Source organism: Episyrphus balteatus, chromosome 1 (genome assembly GCF_945859705.1).
Source record: "Episyrphus balteatus chromosome 1, idEpiBalt1.1, whole genome shotgun sequence".
Taxonomy (NCBI): Eukaryota; Metazoa; Arthropoda; class Insecta; order Diptera; family Syrphidae; genus Episyrphus; species Episyrphus balteatus.
The window spans coordinates 59,230,260-59,249,956 of NC_079134.1; the positions used below are offsets into that span (position 1 = coordinate 59,230,260).

The 19,697-nt window shown below is 34.0% G+C and overlaps 1 protein-coding gene across 3 annotated transcripts in view; it reads left to right on the forward strand.

Moving 5' to 3' along the window:
• LOC129907442 (aromatic-L-amino-acid decarboxylase) overlaps positions 1-18,208 on the forward strand; it is a 56,695-nt gene extending 38,487 nt beyond the window's left edge. For all 3 annotated transcript variants that reach the window (XM_055983683.1, XM_055983681.1, XM_055983682.1), the window contains 3 exons: positions 16,541-16,775; positions 16,836-17,234; positions 17,299-18,208. In XM_055983683.1, the coding sequence (XP_055839658.1) occupies positions 16,541-16,775; positions 16,836-17,234; positions 17,299-18,012 (1,348 nt within the window). In that variant the 3' untranslated portion in view covers positions 18,013-18,208. The remainder of the gene's footprint in view (positions 1-16,540; positions 16,776-16,835; positions 17,235-17,298) is intronic.
• The last annotated feature ends 1,489 nt before the right edge of the window (positions 18,209-19,697 follow it).

Sequence of the window (19,697 nt, forward strand, 5' to 3'; positions counted from 1 at the left end):
TTTTTTTATGTTATCATATATCTAAGTTAATTTGAAGTTGGAAAAAAATGATAAAAAAAAAATTTAAAAAAATGGTACAAAATAAATTAATATGAGTTTTTCTGAACGATTTTTGAAATTGGCGATTTTTGGCTCCAAGATTTCTAAAATTCGGCTCCTTGCCTCTAAAATTCTCTGGCAACACTGCGCCCGAGAGTTGTTTTGTCGTAAACGCCAAAATGGACTTTTTTAAACTGGATATGTAGTAATAGGTTTTTTCATTTCTGTTATCAGATTTGTCCTATCGTTTACCGTTACTGAGATAATTAGTGTGCTTTTGTCGTATATCCAAAAAATAAGCATTGGATTAGCGTTGGTTTGTCGTAAGCGCCAACTTTTGGCGTTTACGACAAAAATTCTATGTATTTTTCAGCTTTTTTTTCTTCAGTATTGGTTTGTCGTACGTCGTACAAAACCGTTACGGCTTTTTGTTTTTTCTTACATGTATGTAGGTATAATTTATCTTAAAAGTAGTTCAGTTATTCATCGTTACAATAGCTGTGTTTTATTTTCCTCGTGATCCAGATCAGATCATTGCATTTATTTGCGAAACAATAAAAAACAAAATCCTGCTTTTGTTGTAAAGCTAATAAAAACAATGATCTGATCTGCATCACGAGGAAAATAAAACACAGCTAATACGATGTTGTTGGGAATTTTTTAAGCCACATCTATTCTTGAAACAAAGTATAAAATTTTTGAAATTACCAACGGTTTTTTCTGATTATCCTTGGCCGAATATTCGGCGACCGAATATTCGGTATTCGGCCGAGGAGCGTGGCCGAATATTCGGTATTCGGCCAAATCAATGTTCGCGGCATCTCTAGCAAGAAAGTAAAATACAAATGGATTGGTATCAAAAACCCACCTCATCTGGAAGAATTATTAATTTCCACTCAAAACACCCAAAACAAATTATTTTCAATACCGCCAGAAATCTTATAAAAAGAGTTCTCTCCATTATTGATTTGGAAAACCATAAAAATGACAAAAATAAAATACGAAATATATTACAAAACAATGCATTTCCACTAAAAATAATAAATACTTTAATAAATCAACACGAAAACCAAAAACAACACACCAAAAGAAGAACAAGAAAAACCGATTTACAAATCCTTCACCTACATTAAGGAAATAACTGAGGGGTTTAAAAACGCACAGCTTTTTGATAAAGAAAAATACAAGATAGCGATAAAATCAAACTACACAACTGCACAATTATACACAAATTTAAAAACAAAAATCGATAAAATGGAGCATTCAGATTTAATTTACAAAATCAATTGTAACGGCAACGCGGACGAAGAATGAAACCAGATTTATATCGGAACAACAAAACAAAAATTAAAAAATAGATTAACAGAACATAAGTCCGACATAAAAAGTAATGCACCACAGAAGACAGCCCTGGCATCACATTGCACACAGCATAATCACTCTCCGTATTTTGAAAGTATGCAAGTACGGCAACGAGAAGAGCACTAGAATAAGAGAATGATAATAGAAACACTACACATTATCAATGCTGACAATACCATAGAGGAAGGAATACCTAGAGAGCCGACTCGTACCCCCCTTACCTAAAACACCCGCAAATTTAATTTCAGGTAATTGGTATACATCTCTGTTATTTTTCTCTTCCCTGCAAACCAAACCTCAGTAGTTTAGGGGAAAATACAACCACCAACAAAGCTTATTTTGAGGATGTATGTGTTTCCTTATTTACCAAAATCTCTCCCCTCCAAAAATAGAAGTTTTGTTTCTCCTGAAAAAATAAACTCTTCTTTGATAAATGGGAGGAAAAGAACGCGATGTATGCAATGCACAAAGTTTTGTCTCTTTTGTAATGGCGGCTCGCGTTTGATTTGACTTTTCCTACATTTTATATTTTCTAGTGAAACCAGTAAAGCCTTGATAGCCACAGCCACAGCAACATCAAAAAAATTTTTCGCTGCTCCATTTGAAGAATAAAAATAAAGCAATATAATTTAAAAAATATATAATCTTCTCAGTGTTGAGTGTTATTTGTGAAAACTATTTTCTCTAAACAATATCTACCACACAAATTCTTCGGCACGCCACAAAAATTTATTTCCACCATCAAAATGCACAGCCTCAGCCTTGTGCATTTAGAAAAAAAAGTAATACAAAAATGATACAAAAACAACCACTAATTCTCTAGGATTTGGAAAATAAAGGTATGCTGATTATAAAATTGATAAATTATAAAGTTGTTGATTTTTCTGTCTTTTAGTGGCGATCAATTCCAGACATCATTGACTGAGTTTGTTTACAGCAGCTTCAGCCTTGAGCATTTAGAAAAAAAAATCAAAACAAGATACAAAAACTACCACCAAAGTGCAGCCTGCAGAGTATTTTTTTCTTTTTCATTTTTCTCAACTGGCCAGGCCACAGTCGCGTGCCCAATGATCTTTTTTTATGTATTTTGTTTAAAAAAAAAAACTATGTGTTTTTCCAATAAAATATTAAATAATAATTAAATAATAAAAAGAATGTTTGTTTTGAAGATTTTTTTATTTTCAGATGAAATTAAAATATGGATTTTGGCAGTACGGATATAAACCCATGAAAGTGCTCCAAATAAGTACTTTAAAAGTACAAGTTTCAGTTCTTTTTCTGTAGGTAAAAAAGTACTTGGAAATGTACATCAGAACCACTTCCAGAAGTGCTTCGCTGATGCACTTTTGAAGTACATTTGTCTGTACTATTAATAGAGGGGAAATTTATTTCATCTTGCATGCAAGAAAGAGATAGCTGCTTCACGTATTCTTATATACAGAAAGTATATAACTGAGTTTTTTCCCGAGCTCCTATCTTTTTTCAGTGGAAAAGAAGTACTTCTTTTACGTACATATTTCACCGGTTTTTTCTGTAGTTCTGCGTTTGCTGGGTTGTTTTCCTATCTGTGAATACGTGTGAAAGGTATAACATTGTATATATATTCCTATAGTACTCTCATGAAGCAGAATTTTCTGTTTTGCGTCGCCACCGCTGGGATCGTTAGTTTATTTTATATTTGAACCTTATGCAGAAAATTGAAATGCAGATCTACCAAAAGATGTCGCTAAAGTATTTTCTTCGATTGAAAGTACTATAGAAATATATATACAATGGGTATAATGCGTTTAATACCTTCCTTTCACCAGTAGATGTCCTCACAAACTTTGAATTTAAACATGATTTTGGTTTGTACATGAACTTGAATAGCTCAAATAGCTCATTCCAGACACCCACTTTTCAATAAATATGTACAGAAATAAAAAAAAAGGTTCGTGTTTTGAATTTATTATTTTATTTTTTTTATGAATTAATTTCTCTACTGAGCACTTAAATTGTTTTTAATTGTTTTGAGCACAACTCCACAGTTGAATGTGTTGGTGCCATTTAAAATGCACGGGAAAACTACCACATATAAGCACTGTGGAGTTTTTCCTCTCATTACAGCTTGTAGGGTGGAAGAGAAAAACCAACCGAAGTCGCGTCTCTAGGTATTCCTTCCTCTATGTACTGAGCACTTAAAATGTTTTTAATTGTTTTGAGCACAACTCCACAGTTGAATGTGTTGGTGCCATTTAAAATGCACGGGAAAACTACCACATATAAGCACTGTGGAGATTTTCCTCTCATTACAGCTTGTAGGGTGGAAGAGAAAAACCAACCGAAGTCGCGTCTCTAGGTATTCCTTCCTCTATGGCCTATACTATGATATGCAACAAATCGAGTGCAACACAGAAAGAGTCTTGTATCTACTCTTTCGGATGAGATACAAGGTGGCCCAATATCTCAAAATAACTCTTAAGGCTTAACTACATTCACTTTTTGATTCCAAAAAGTGAAAAGGTGAAAAATACACACATACACTAGCGACATCTGTATATGAAAAGCTTCATGGAAATTGTGTTTGATGCTTAAGATTATCTGTCACTTTTGTAAAAAAAAACACGTGCTCATTTTATTTTTATTTTTTTGCATCATCGTGTAAGTGCTTTTTCCTACATATTCTTAAATTTTGGTAATAAATTAAATATTCCTTTCTATTTAGCTATAAAGAATTTGCAAATTGAACCACGAGAGATAACATTTCGTGTTCATCAGAATTTTGAAGATGAGCCTCTGTCCGACGTGGTGAGTTTCTGGAAGACGCATCACACTTTTCATGGCTAATAGCATAGATATGCAGTTGCATATTTTAATTCAAGCCTCTTACGTCCTTCCTCTACCATCATGCCTCTTCAAGAAATGGTCACCAGCTATCACATTAAATAATTTTTTTGCTTTTGGACAAAAAATGGGGTTAGAACGAGTGTGGAAATCATATGCCAAAAATGTTTCATGTTAATCAAGCGATGCAGTTGATACAGCAAGACGGAGTTCGCAATGTCTTAGAACAGCGAGGAATGTTATTGATCGATCAGAACAAAGTTTTAACAAAATGCATAACTACACATGTATCTTGAAGAATGTAAATAAAAAACAAATGTAATTTGTGTACTCTCAGAATCAATTTAATTTGTATTAAAACATATGAGAACGACTTGATATTTTTTAATTCCACTACGACATAAGAAAAAGGTACGAGAAAATGAATAATGATGAATTATTTTATGATTCCTCACAATCATCGGACCGATTGGTATCCTGCCTGTACTTAAACAAAATATATTTGGTACTGCGATCCAAATAAATTATTTATTAACTTTTTAAAAATAGTTGAGAGAAACGTTGAACAATTAAATAAATATATGATGTATGCAAACAATTGAATTTTTTTTACAATAATATGTCAAAAAAAAAGGCGTGTTCATTTAAAATTGTCAATATGAGCGACATCTAGTATTCATTTACTTTAACACTTTATTTGCGTGTATTGGTGTTTTCAAAAAGTGAAAAATTTTCAAAAAGTGAAAGTTAAAGCCTTTTTAACTTTTACTTTTGTTTTTCTGAGATGAAAGATAGAATTTTGCAGTGTGTTGGTAAAAGACAAAACATTTTTTCACTTTTGTACTTTTTGAAGTTGAATGTAGTTAAGCCTTTATATTGAGTACAATGATATAAATTTCATGCTTTTATCTTAAAGTGCACGATTTTGTTGCTAAGCCGGCTCACTATAGTAGATACTTCAGGCCAAAGGAACACAGCAATTATTTCACTTAAAACAAAATTGATACAATAATCCTTGAATAAATTAAATCGGGAAAAAATAGAAAAGAAATCTGTGAAAAATATAAAATAGCTACATTATATGTAGTTATATAATTGGATTGAATATTAAGGCGAGGATAAGTTTGTGGTAGGTACTACTGGGTAGGTAGATTTGTATAAGAAACTTGTTTCTTATATCGGTATAAGAAACTTGTTTCTTATATCCCTATAAGAAACTTGTTTCTTATATCCGTTCTAAGAATATAAGAAACACTCGGTTATAAGAAACAAATATTGTGCAAATTTTGAGTGTATACAAACTATTTTCCAAAACATGAGTATCTCGGAAATCAATAATATTTTGAGGAATTTAGGCGAAATTTTGAGTTTCTATATTTCACGTTTGGTTAGTATTTTAAACATTTTGTTGTTTTTGTCTAGTTTACTTGGGTATTGTTGTATAACTTTTGATATTTATAAATCTTTATAATGGATTATAACCATTTATTTGATAAAAAACAACAAATTGAAGGGGATCACAAACATAAAAATGTTGGTGTTTTATGTTTTTAATAATTTTTGATCATAATACAAGTAACAAAAAGCTGCTGATGTAATTAAAAATATTTTACATCTTATATTTACTGACCACGCTCTCTTGTGTATTAACGCGTATTCACCAACCTCGTCGATAAAAGAACTTATGGGAATGCTAATAAAACGTTATTTCAAAATTTGAAAGCGATTGACAAAGGATTATCTGAGATTCGCTATGAAACGCAAAAAAACATAAGATTTTTTTGTATAGAGAAGATAAACCAAACAAGTTGACTTCAACTTGAGATTTCTCAAAGAGGAAACAAAATATTGAAAAGATTAAAACAAGCTTTAAAAGGAAACATGTGGTTCTTTTAGAAACTTGCAAATTTTTTTTGAAAACAATTCACCACGTACAAGAACATAACCTCAAAAATGGGAATGTTTCAAAAACGTGATGTGGTAGAGTCAGCACATAAAAAAAACTTACGAAAAGTATATTTTGGTTATGTTACAAAAAAAAAAATTTTATTTTGCTTACCAGTGTCTTTTACAATAAATGTTAATTCCATAAATTATGCAAAAAAATAACTCAAAAATTGTAAAATTTCTCCAAAAACTTAGGTGCTAGTATTTATGATGAACATTTGTATGGGCTCGCAACATTGTGCGCTGGTATACGCTGTATTAGATTTTAATATTTTTTTATTACATTATAATATCATTGCATTAAAATACACTAGACCAAACAATGAAGGGAACAAAACAAATTTTGGTTTTTTTAGTGATTTTCGATAGGCTGTATCGCAGTAAAAAATTATCGTATCATGAAAAACCAAAATGCATGTGAAAGCTACATGCATTTCTCTAGTTTTAGGATTTTAAAACTAAATATTTTATTTCAAATGGTAAAATGGCTAAGTCAATGGAATCGTTCAAATACCAAAAATTTCCAATTATTTTTTGTTTTCACTTTTCTCTCAAAGAAGTGGGAAATTTTCTTGTGATAAAATGATTATTATTTTTAGAAAGGCTATTTATTTTGCTTTAAGAATACCGGCAAAAAGTTAGATAAACCACAAAAGAAATTAAAAGTTTTCAAAAAATTTAAATTTTGGAAAAAAATGTTTTCATACCATTTTTTGATACCTAACTTTGAATTTTTGAAAACTTTTAATTTTTCGTTGGTTTATCACTAACATTTTAACGGTATTTATTAATAAAATGTTCAAATAAACCCAAAAAAATTTGATTTCGCCCATCAAAAAGTGATTAGAAGTAAGTCATTTACAGCTGTAAAAATGTGGTGTTTTATTTTATCTGGAAAGTTCAAACCCTCACAAAAAAAAACTTAGTGAATAATGGCCATATTTTTCACCCTTGATTTAGTTTGGATAAATGTTATTTTTAAATCCACTTAAATCTGAATTTCATAAATCTACGGTGCTAATAGTCCTTTAGGCTAGGCGCGCACATGCGTTTTTGATCGCGCGATTATTCAGTCGCAAATTAGATGACAAGAATTTCAATGACTGTAGACACAATTTTCAAATTTTTAATCGCGGGAAGCATGTGTGTGCACAGACATTGAAATCCTTGTGATCCATTTTTGCTACTGAATAATCGCGCGACTAAAATCGCATGTGTGCGCCTAGCCTTGAATTTTTTAATTTAAATTTACAATAAAAATTCAAATATAAATAACTGACAAAGAATATCTAAAAGTGTACCTAGAAAAATGTGTAGCTTTAGTCGTGTTTACCGGGAACAAGTTAAATACTCTCATACCCTCAATGAGAAATTCCTGGTCCAGAAGATTAGTGTTTAAATCCCCTCAAATTACAATCTTAGAAGGTCCGAGAGTTATGATTTCTAAGAGGCTTACCAATGTTATTATTGGATCTATAAACCACCCCTAATAGAAGACTTCTACCTTCGTCATTTAAAATATCTAATGGTCAAAAGAGACGTGCAGTTTTTTCCCTGCAGCAAAATAAAAATCTGCATGCAGCGCATGTCTCTATTTCTAAATTCCATGCCAAGTTTCATTGCAGCCACAGCAAGAAACAAAAAAAAATTCAAAATACTTGCCATTTGGCATTACTGATATTGGCAGTTGACACAATCTATCATTCAAATAACGTTTGTTTTGATTTTGTTAAAATGGTAGAACTAATTAAATTTATAAAACAAAACACAACCATCTTGTTTTGTTTTATAAATTCCATTATTTCTTCCATTTTAACCGCATAAAATCCATATTTACCCCTCATAATCGTTTCCTCAAAAAATAATTAAAAAATATTTTTCAAAGTTATGAATTTTTTGACAAAAATCGGCATCAATAATTTAACAAGTGATGCACATGTATTTTGGGTGCAGCGCTGCATACAGCGACGCGTGCAGATGTGCCGTACATCTGTTTTAGCCATAAGAATAAATAATTTATCTCACTATACACTTCCGTTTTACAGTTAATTTTGCAAAGAATATCATTGCGAACATATTGTAACGATGAATTTACTGAACTACTTTTAAGATAAAAGTCTGAACACACTACCTACTACTGCAAAGGTAGAAATGTGAACGGACCTTTAGTAATTAAGAAACTACCCTCTGAACACATCCCAAAATATCCCACTGAACACATCCCAAAATATCCCACTAGACTGGAAGTATGAAGCGCCCCTCCTGAAAACGAAGTTTCGAGAAGCAAGGACGAGAACCTTCGAAGACATTCTGGAATCTCGAAATTCCGGTATAAAAGGGCAGGGTAGACACTGACCGGACACAGTTTAATCTTGAAAGTGAAAGAGTACAATACAAAGTGAAATAAATTGTTGCGAATTGTTAGTAGTAAATAAAGTGATTTAAAAGTGTGTTTGTTTGAGCGAATAATAAAAGTAAATTGAGTTGAAATAAAGTGTGTTCTTATTTGCACGGAAATATAAGTGGAAATTAAATAAGTTTTATTGTGAACCCGGAATAAAACATTACATTGGTGTCAGAAAAGTGGAATAAAACTTATTAATTTGTGCGAATCAGATAATTTCGCGAATAAAATAAAAAGTGCGCGTGTGTTTTAACAATAAACATTTTGAAATAAGTAAAAGTGCTCGCGTTTTGAAAAGTTAAAATGGGTAAAACACTTAATCAGTTAAGTTTGACTGAGAAGGCGGAATTAACTAAGCGAGGTCTTCCTACTGCTGGATCGAAAAATGATCTCATTATTCGTCTAAAGGATTATTTAACCCAGAAAAACGAAGATTTGGATACATTTCAATTCGTGTTTGAAATGATAGAAGAACGAGTAAGTACTAGTTCCGATATGTCATCCATCATGGCTATTCTCCTTGCAAAATTTGAAGAACAGAAAGAACAAATTGAGACACAACGAAAGGAACAGAGAGAACAATTAGAAAAACAACGCAATGAACAAAGAGAACAAATGGAACAACAACGAACAGAGCAAAAGAGTGAACAACCGAATCTTCTCGAAAAATTAGATGAACAGAAAAACATCATCCAAGGTAAGCTTGACGCGATCGAGAACAAGTTCGTTGCTATTGATGCTAATTCGAGAAAGTTGAAGAAAAACTCGAGAAAGTAGAAGGAAAGTTCGAGAAAGTGGATGACAAATTTGAAAAAATGGAAGTTAAAATGCGAAGTATTACTGAGGAACTTGACCAGGTTCGGAAAATTAAGATCCGAGAAAGTTCTGGTGAGTACCCAAAGAAGAAGGAAATGCATCCACCAACATTTGATGGACAAAGTTCTTGGTCGATCTACAAGAAACAGTTTGAGGCAGCTGCCACAACAAATGGCTGGATGACGAAGACAAATGTATAGCGCTGACTCTTGCTCTTAGAGGTCCTGCTGCTGAGTTGTTACAAACTTTACCACCAGAAAAGAATGGTAACTTTAACGCTCTTGTCCAGGTTATTGAAAAACGCTTTGGAGATGGCCATATGCAGGAGGTCTTCCGCGTCCAACTCAATACAAGAGTCCAGAAAAGAGGAGAAATTCTGCAACAACTCCAAGCTGATATTGAAAGGTTAGCTCATCTGGCATATCCGACAGCAGGAGACGACATTATCAATCAGTTTGCGACAGAAGCCTTTGTTCGTGCTGTTTCTGACATAAATCTTCAGCGAGCGATACGAACAGCTGGAAAACGTTCCCTTCCTGAAGCATTAGCGTTCGCACTTACTATGGAAGCAGCAGAACAGGCTTCTCAAGGCGTTCATCGGGTAAGAGAAGTTGCAGTGGAGGAATGCTCTTGTCAAAAACTCGCATTCCAAAGAAACCAGCGAGACGGAGCTGCTCGATGCTGGAACGGTAACAAGACAGGACATCTCCAGCGGCGGTGCAGATTGCCACCAAGAAGAACTGCTTGCGAACACTGTGGAAACAGGAATATTGCCCAACAACAGGTAAGCGATACAACCAACACTCATGCTCAGCTTGATTCCCACTCGGGGAAACGAGTAAGAACCAACTTCGAGGGGCAGAAGCTGGTTTCTGGTATCGATGGCCCCAGAACCACAATTCAAGTCTCACAGACTAAACGAGACAACAAAAGTCTGACAGTGGAGGCGACCATAAACAACAAGAGACTTGGTAAAGATGACATGGCTACATAACACCAACAGCTACCATCCGAAGACCGCCACAGGAGAAGCAGCAAGAGTGTACGGAGAAGTTCATCTTGAGGTCCGTATAGCAGAACTAAAGTTTTCACATGTGTTTTTGGTGGCAGATGTATGTGACGAGTGCATCATTGGAATCGACTTATGAAGGAGCATGGAATCATTTCCATGCTCCTTAATGTTGCGGGAAGGCTTCTTCACGAATATGCTGATATCTTCTCTTCACCCAGCGGGCAGTACGGCCGAACGCAACTCGTGCAGCATCGAATCGATACAGGAGATGCAAGGCCGATTCGGCAACCAGCAAGTTGTCTCCCCTTGGCCAAACAAGGTGAAGTTGAAGAAATGATATCGACAATGAAGAAAGATGGGCTGATCGAAAATTCCAAAAGCCCTTGGGCATCACCGGTAGTTCTCGTCAAAAAGAGAGATGGAAGCACTCGATTTTGTGTCGACTACCGCAGACTGAATGATGTGACGAAGAAAGACAGCTTCCCACTGTCAAGAATCAGCGATACTCTAGATGCAATGGAAGGAGCACAATGGTTTTCGACTTTGGACTTGAAGAGTGGCTACTGGCAGGTAGAAATCCATCCAGAAGATCGGGAAAAGACGGCTTTCTCCACAGGAAATGGTCTGTGGCAGTTTAATGTCATGCCGTTTGGGCTATGTAATGCCCCAGCTGCTTTTGAGCGCTTGATGGAGTGCGTTTTGAATGGATTAACCTGGAAATCTTGCCTAGTCTATTTGGATGATGTCATCGTTTACGGAAAAACATTTGATGACCATTGTGAAAACCTAAAGGCTGTATTCCAGAGAATACGAGAAGCACTTCTTAAGTCGAATCCAAAGAAATGTGCACTTTTCAAGACCGAGGTTAAATATTTGGAGCATATCATCTCATCCCAAGGAGTGAAGACTGATCCTGAAAAAGTTGACACTGTGAAGAACTGGCCAACCCCTCAGGACAAGCATCAACTTCGGAGTTTCCTCGGTCTGGCAACGTACTATCGACGATTTGTGAAGGATTTTGCGAGAATCGCCAAAAGCTTGCACCAACTTACGGAGAAGGGTAAACCCTTTAAATGGTCAGGTGAGTGTGAGAAAAGCTTTCAGGAACTGAAGCTGCGGTTATGTGAAGCTCCTGTGCTGGCCTATCCGACTCCAGGCAAACAATTCATCATTGACGCAGATGCAAGTAATGTTGGAGTTGGTGCTGTTTTATCGCAAGTTCATGACGGAGAAGAAAAGGTCGTTGCCTATTTCAGCAAGGTACTCTCGAAACAAGAAAGAAACTATTGCGTGACTAGAAGGGAACTTCTAGCTCTAGTATTGGCAACAAAGCACTTCCATAAGTACATCTATGGACAGAAGTTCCTTCTTCGCACAGATCATGGTGCACTAAATTGGCTTTTGAACTTCAAAAATCCAGAGGGTCAAGTAGCAAGATGGATCGAGATACTTCAGACGTATCAATGTCAGATTCAACATCGAAGAGAAAAGCTGCATTCAAATGCAGACGCATTATCTCGGCGCCCGTGCAAGCAAGACTGCAAGCATTGCACACGACTAGAAGAAAAGGAAGTTGTCGCTGTTAGAAGAACGAGAGCTGATCCCATTTGCGGCTGGAGTAATGAAGAACTCAGAATGGCCCAACAGGAAGATTCGGACATCGAACCCATCCTTGCATGGAAGGAACATCAAGAGAAACCAGAATGGGCCGACATCTCCGACCGAAGCCCCACTCTAAAAGCATATTGGGCACAATGGGACTCACTTCATATGCAAGAAGGGCTACTCAGGCGTAAGTGGGAATCCGCAGATGGTAAAACCTATGTAATACAGCTAGTCTTACCTCAGTCAAAGGTAAATGATGTTCTCCGAGAGATGCACGGTGGAACTTCTGGAGGCCATTTAGGCATCAACAAGACGCTGGAAAAGCTACGACAGCAATTCTACTGGTTACGTATGAGAGAAGACGTTGAAAAGTGGTGCCGAAAATGTGATACTTGTGCCGCTAGCAAAGGACCAGCTAGAAAAATCCAAAGCAAGATGCAGCAGTACAATGTGGGTGCACCTTTTGAGAGAATTGCAATAGACGTAGCAGGTCCTTTTCCCGAAACCAACAACGGAAATCGATACATCCTTGTAGTGATGGACTACTTAAGCAAATGGCCTGAGGCATTTGCCATTCCAAACCAGGAAACCAAAACAGTTGTGGATAAGATTGTCTTTCATTGGGTGAGCAGGTTCGGAGTACCCATGGAACTTCATTCCGACCAAGGAAGGAACTTCGAATCTAAGATCTTTCAAGAGATTTGCTCACTCCTTGGCATCAAGAAGACGCGAACAACACCGCTTCATCCACAATCTGATGGGATGGTTGAGCGATTTAACAGGACACTTAAGGAACACCTGTCAAAAGTAGTCAATGATAATCAACGAGACTGGGACCGACATATTCCATTATTCTTGATGGCTTATAGAAGTGCACCACATAGTTCTACTGGACATACACCATCGGAAGTCCTATTTGGCTCAACAATACGCCTGCCAAGTGAGATAAAATTTTGAAGTGTTCCAAACGAGCCACATGAAATGGATGAGTACGTAGATAACCTGAAATGAACACTGGCTGACATTCACCAACGGACAAGGACAAATATAAAAGCGTCTAGTGACAGGATGAAAACAAGATATGACGCACGAGCGACAGCAACAGGGTTTCAAGAAGGAGAACTTGTGTGGTTTTACAATCCCCACCGACAAAAGGGACTATCACCGAAGCTACAACAAAACTGGGAAGGCCCTTACACAGTAATAACCAGAATTAACGACGTGGTTTACCGTATACAAAGAGGGGTAAGAAGCAAACTAAAGGTAGTTCATTGTGACCATTTACTTCGTTATAATGGTGAAAGAAGCAATGGAGTTGTTCGGGACGAACAATCCTAAGAGGGGGGCAATGTAACGATGAATTACTGAACTACTTTTAAGATAAAAGTCTGAACACACTACCTACTACTGCAAATGTAGAAATGTGAACGGACCTTTAGTAATTAAGAAACTACCCTCTGAACACATCCCAAAATATCCCACTGAACACATCCCAAAATATCCCACTAGACTGGAAGTATGAAGCGCCCCTCCTGGAAAGGAAGTTTCGAGAAGCAAAGACGAGAACCTTCGAAGACATTCTGGAATCTCGAAATTCCGGTATAAAAGGGCAGCGTAGACACCGACCGGACACAGTTTAATCTTGAAAGTGAAAGAGTACAGTACAAAGTGAAATAAAGTGTTGCGAATTGTCAATAGTAAATAAAGTGATTTAAAAGTGTGTTTGTTTGAGCGAATAATAAAAGTAAATTGAGTTGAAATAAAGTGTGTTCTTATTTGAACGGAAATATAAGTGGAAATTAAATAAGTTTTATTGTGAACCCGGAATAAAACATTACAATATACTGCCACTCCCTCACCTCTTCTACCATATCTGTCCGCTTGAAAGAGTTTTTAACCGCCCAAACGATAAATTAAATCATTTTTTTTTTGCTTGAAAACCAAGTTTCAGAAACACAAATTATATCAACCTTTGATTCCTCAAACATATCCCTGAACTCATCGAATTCATAGTAGAGGCTCTGAGCTTTAAATGACAAATCTGTAGACCCGACCTCTGTTTACTTAATTTATTTATAACGTTGTTTACGTTATAAATTGCAGCCATCGTATAAAAGCGGGAAAATAAGAAAAAGCACATAAGAACAGGGACAAGGCTCCACCAGGATCGCAAGCACAATTTCACTTTCAAACTTACCAAACAGAAGAATGTTTCAAGTCAAAGAAGACAGCGATAAAAAACGAAAAATCAGACATCTAGTAGAACAAATAAATGATAAAAAAAATATATAAAAGTATTTGCATTAATTTAAATAAGTTTAAATTATATAAATATTTTTTAAATTTAAAGTTTGAAGTATATAAGTGTATTAAATTTTAATACATTTCTAATGTAGACCCACCCAAAAAGTATTAAAAAATACTAAAGAATTTTTAACCGTGTATCAAAATTTTTCCAGTTAATCAAAGAAGATTTTAATAATAGTAATAGTAATAGTAATAGTAATAGTAATAGTAATAGTAATAGTAATAGTAATAGTAATAGTAATAGTAATAGTAATAGTAATAGTAATAGTAATAGTAATAGTAATAGTAATAGTAATAGTAATAGTAATAGTAATAGTAATAGTAATAGTAATAGTAATAGTAATAGTAATAGTAATAGTAATAGTAATAGTAATAGTAATAGTAATAGTAATAGTAATAGTAATAGTAATAGTAATAGTAATAGTAATAGTAATAGTAATAGTAATAGTAATAGTAATAGTAATAGTAATAGTAATAGTAATAGTAATAGTAATAGTAATAGTAATAGTAATAGTAATAGTAATAGTAATAGTAATAGTAATAGTAATAGTAATAGTAATAGTAATAGTAATAGTAATAGTAATAGTAATAGTAATAGTAATAGTAATAGTAATAGTAATAGTAATAGTAATAGTAATAGTAATAGTAATAGTAATAGTAATAGTAATAGTAATAGTAATAGTAATAGTAATAGTAATAGTAATAGTAATAGTAATAGTAATAGTAATAGTAATAGTAATAGTAATAGTAATAGTAATAGTAATAGTAATAGTAATAGTAATAGTAATAGTAATAGTAATAGTAATAGTAATAGTAATAGTAATAGTAATAGTAATAGTAATAGTAATAGTAATAGTAATAGTAATAGTAATAGTAATAGTAATAGTAATAGTAATAGTAATAGTAATAGTAATAGTAATAGTAATAGTAATAGTAATAGTAATAGTAATAGTAATAGTAATAGTAATAGTAATAGTAATAGTAATAGTAATAGTAATAGTAATAGTAATAGTAATAGTAATAGTAATAGTAATAGTAATAGTAATAGTAATAGTAATAGTAATAGTAATAGTAATAGTAATAGTAATAGTAATAGTAATAGTAATAGTAATAGTAATAGTAATAGTAATAGTAATAGTAATAGTAATAGTAATAGTAATAGTAATAGTAATAGTAATAGTAATAGTAATAGTAATAGTAATAGTAATAGTAATAGTAATAGTAATAGTAATAGTAATAGTAATAGTAATAGTAATAGTAATAGTAATAGTAATAGTAATAGTAATAGTAATAGTAATAGTAATAGTAATAGTAATAGTAATAGTAATAGTAATAGTAATAGTAATAGTAATAGTAATAGTAATAGTAATAGTAATAGTAATAGTAATAGTAATAGTAATAGTAATAGTAATAGTAATAGTAATAGTAATAGTAATAGTAATAGTAATAGTAATAGTAATAGTAATAGTAATAGTAATAGTAATAGTAATAGTAATAGTACCTAATAGTCTCTGATTTATTTAAAACCTTCGTCCCGAATAACGTCAGTGTAGCATGTTTTTCACATGGGTTTCGGTTATATTTTCCCTGTTGAAGTCAACAAGCACCCTTGTTTTTAATCGGCTATAACTTTTCTTAGAGCAATCGTGTTGACTTCATTTTCATGTCATTTTTGTTCACTTTATTTTTGACCTTCACATCCTCCCTCTTGTGCGCGAAAAAACACCTTTCCACGCAACTTTTTTTTATATACTTTTTTTGTCTTTTTTTGTTTTCATCTCAAAAGAAACTTTTTGCCAAGTTTCATGAGTGTAACAATTTTTTATTTTTAAAATGCCTACTTTACCTGTACTATTAGCATCACGTGTGCATCAGAAATATTTTTGATGCAAAAACATCAAATTCATTCATTATATGTATTTGTATATGTTTATTATATCATATAATTCCACGGCTGGCTTCCAGCTGAAACTGGGGATAAATTAAATAATGCTGCCTTAGGTGGAACTCGAACCCGCACCTCCAGTTAAGCAGTCAAGTCCATTTTTTTTTTTCGAAAAATTCTGCATCGTGAATGAAGGAACAATTTTTTTACACTCACTTCACTCATAAGCAAAACAGTTCATTATTTGTTCTTCCAAGCAAATTTTTTTTTAAATTTTAATCCTGTGCAAAATAAAGGAACTAATACCTAATTGAGTTTTTTTTTCTTTTTCTTTAAACAGGCGTGTACTACCTGAGGTGAAGCCTGGTTATCTGAGACCTTTAATCCCCGACAATGCTCCCCTAAAGCCCGATTCTTGGGAAGATGTTATGTCTGATATCGAGCGAGTTATAATGCCAGGCGTTACTCATTGGCACAGTCCCAAATTTCACGCATATTTTCCAACTGCAAATTCCTATCCAGCAATTGTAGCAGACATGCTGAGTGGAGCCATTGCATGCATTGGTTTTACTTGGGTAAGCTTTTTTTTCTAGTTAAATAATGTAAAAAATGATTTTAATTTATAAATTCTATAGATTGCCAGTCCAGCTTGTACTGAACTTGAAGTAGTGATGTTGGACTGGTTAGGCAAAATGCTCGACCTTCCAGCTGAATTCCTAGCCTGCTCAGGTGGTAAGGGAGGTGGTGTCATTCAAGGTACTGCGAGTGAAGCTACTTTGGTGGCTCTTCTTGGCGCAAAAGCCAAGAAAATTTTAGAAGTTAAAGAACAACATCCTAATTGGGATGAAAACACCATTATTTCCAAATTGGTTGCATACAGTTCTGCTCAAGCTCATTCATCTGTGGAGAGGGCAGGACTTTTAGGTGGAATTAAATTGAAGTCTATACCAGCTGATAAAAACAATAGATTAAGAGGTCCAGCTTTAGAAGAAGCTATCAAAAAGGATATTGATGATGGTCTTATTCCGTTTTATGTAATTTATACAGATATGTAGTTACCAAAATATTGCAAAAACTAAATTTTTTTTATATATGTAGGTCGTTGTTACTCTTGGAACAACTAACTCATGCGCATTCGACAATTTAGAAGAATGTGGACCAATTGGAAACAAGTATAATGTTTGGATTCATGTGGATGCGGCCTATGCTGGTTCTGCATTTATCTGCCCAGAATACCGACACTTAATGAAAGGAATTGAGACGGCTGATTCGTTTAACTTCAACCCGCACAAATGGATGCTTGTTAATTTCGATTGCAGTGCCATGTGGCTAAAGGATCCTAGTTGGTTGGTTAACGCATTCAATGTTGACCCTCTTTATCTTAAACATGATATGCAGGGGTCTGCTCCAGATTATCGTCATTGGCAAATTCCTCTGGGTCGTCGTTTTAGAGCTCTAAAAATCTGGTTTGTCTTGCGTCTTTATGGAGTAGAAAATATTCAAGCCCACATCAGGCGGCATTGTGAATTTGCAAAATATTTCGAAAAGCTTTGTGTAGAAGACTCTCGTTTTGAAATTGTTGGTGAAGTGAACATGGGCTTAGTTTGCTTTAGATTAAAAGGACCAAATGAAAGGAACGAAGTTCTTTTAAAGAGAATTAATGGCCGCGGTAATGTGCACATGGTTCCATCGAAAATAGGTGATGTATATTTCCTCCGGATGGCAATTTGCTCACGTTTTACACAGACTTCAGACATTGAATATACATGGAAGGAAATCAGTGATGCAGCAAATGAAATTTTGAAAAATTAATTATATATGATATTGTATTATTATTACTACCTACTATACTATCGGGACCAAATGACGTGCTTATATTGATGTGCTTAAATTCATTCCTAATGACATACAACTTTAACTTATTAAAAATGTTTAAGTATTGTTAAACTTTATAAATATAAGAATAATAAATGCAATTTATGGGTTATGTTCAAGAACCTATCGGAAAGCATGAATATTTAATCTTCGATACCCTTACTGTATACATCTTCTCCGATAGGTTTCTTTTTTATATACAGTAGGTGGCCACATGATTATGACCAATGAAAATTTTCACAAATTTTTTACGCTTAAAACTAATTTTATTTTATTTTTTCTGTACAGTAATCATTATTACGGCTTTCTACTATAATGCTAGAGTGTCACGTACTTCCTAAGTAAGAAAAATTAAAGAATAAACAGGCTTGATAATTTTTTAGGGATGAATTCCACAAATAACGCTCTTTGGGGGTTCTTAGCGAAATGCTGCAGAAAACCTTATACCAACTGGTGGAAAAGCTAAGACATAGAGGAAGGAATACCTTGAGACGCGACTTCGGTTGGTTTTTCTCTTCCACCCTACAAGCTGCAATGAGAGGAAAAACTCCACAGTGCTTTTATGTGGTAGTTTTCCCGTGCATTTTAAATGGTAGTTGTGCTCAAAACAATTAAAAACAATTTAAGTGCTCAGTAGAGAAATTAATTCATAAAAAAATAATATAATAAATTCAAAACACGAACCTTTTTTTTTATTTCTGTACATATTTATTGAAAGGTGGGTGTCTGGAGTGAGCTATTTGAGCTATTCAAGTTCATGTACAAACCAAAATCATGTTTAAATTCAAAGTTTGTGAGGACATCTACTGGTGAAAGGAAGGTATTAAACGCATTATACCTTTCACACGTATTCACAGATAGGAAAACAAGAGAAAAATAAGAGAGATGTATACCAATTATCTGAAATTAAATTTGCGGGTGTTTTAGGTAAGGGGGGTACGAGTCGGCTCTCTAGGTATTCCTTCCTCTATGAGCTAAGAGGTGAGTGGTTGAATCATTACAAGCACGGAAAAACAAATCATTCAGGTAAAAAAAGAGTTCCCGAAAGAATATAGGCAGTTTTGCAACAAAAGGAAAACACACGAAATATTAGAAAAAAGTGGTCTCCTCTATCGTCATCAATTTTTTTGACTTTGCCTCTTTAAACAAAAAATTAGTATTGGCATAATGTACGGTTGTATAAAACACTGTACTGTAGCAAATTTGTAGCATAAAAGCAATCATCCGGATGGGGCAAAACTCAGAAAAGCTGGCATTTAATCAAATCACGAAGTTGAGATTTGTCTTGAATAACCCAACTATTTCTCTTCGAAATATAATAGAGAATTAAAAACGAGAGAGGGAAAATTAAATTAAAATTCGTGGTATTCAGGAGATTGCCTCTGGGAAGAGAAAGATCACTTATGGGTAGAGTTTTTACGACTTTTTATCAGTTTGGGTTGCTTCAATAAATTACGTACTGTTTATTATTTATTACTTGTATTAAGTTGAATCTTTTTGGAATGAAATAAGTGAGCTAGGGTACGTTCTAATAAATTTTCTTTTTATGAAAAATATGCATTCAAAATATTTTAATTCCAAGTCAAAAATGAAAAACAACCTGGGGTGGAATCGGCTAAGGT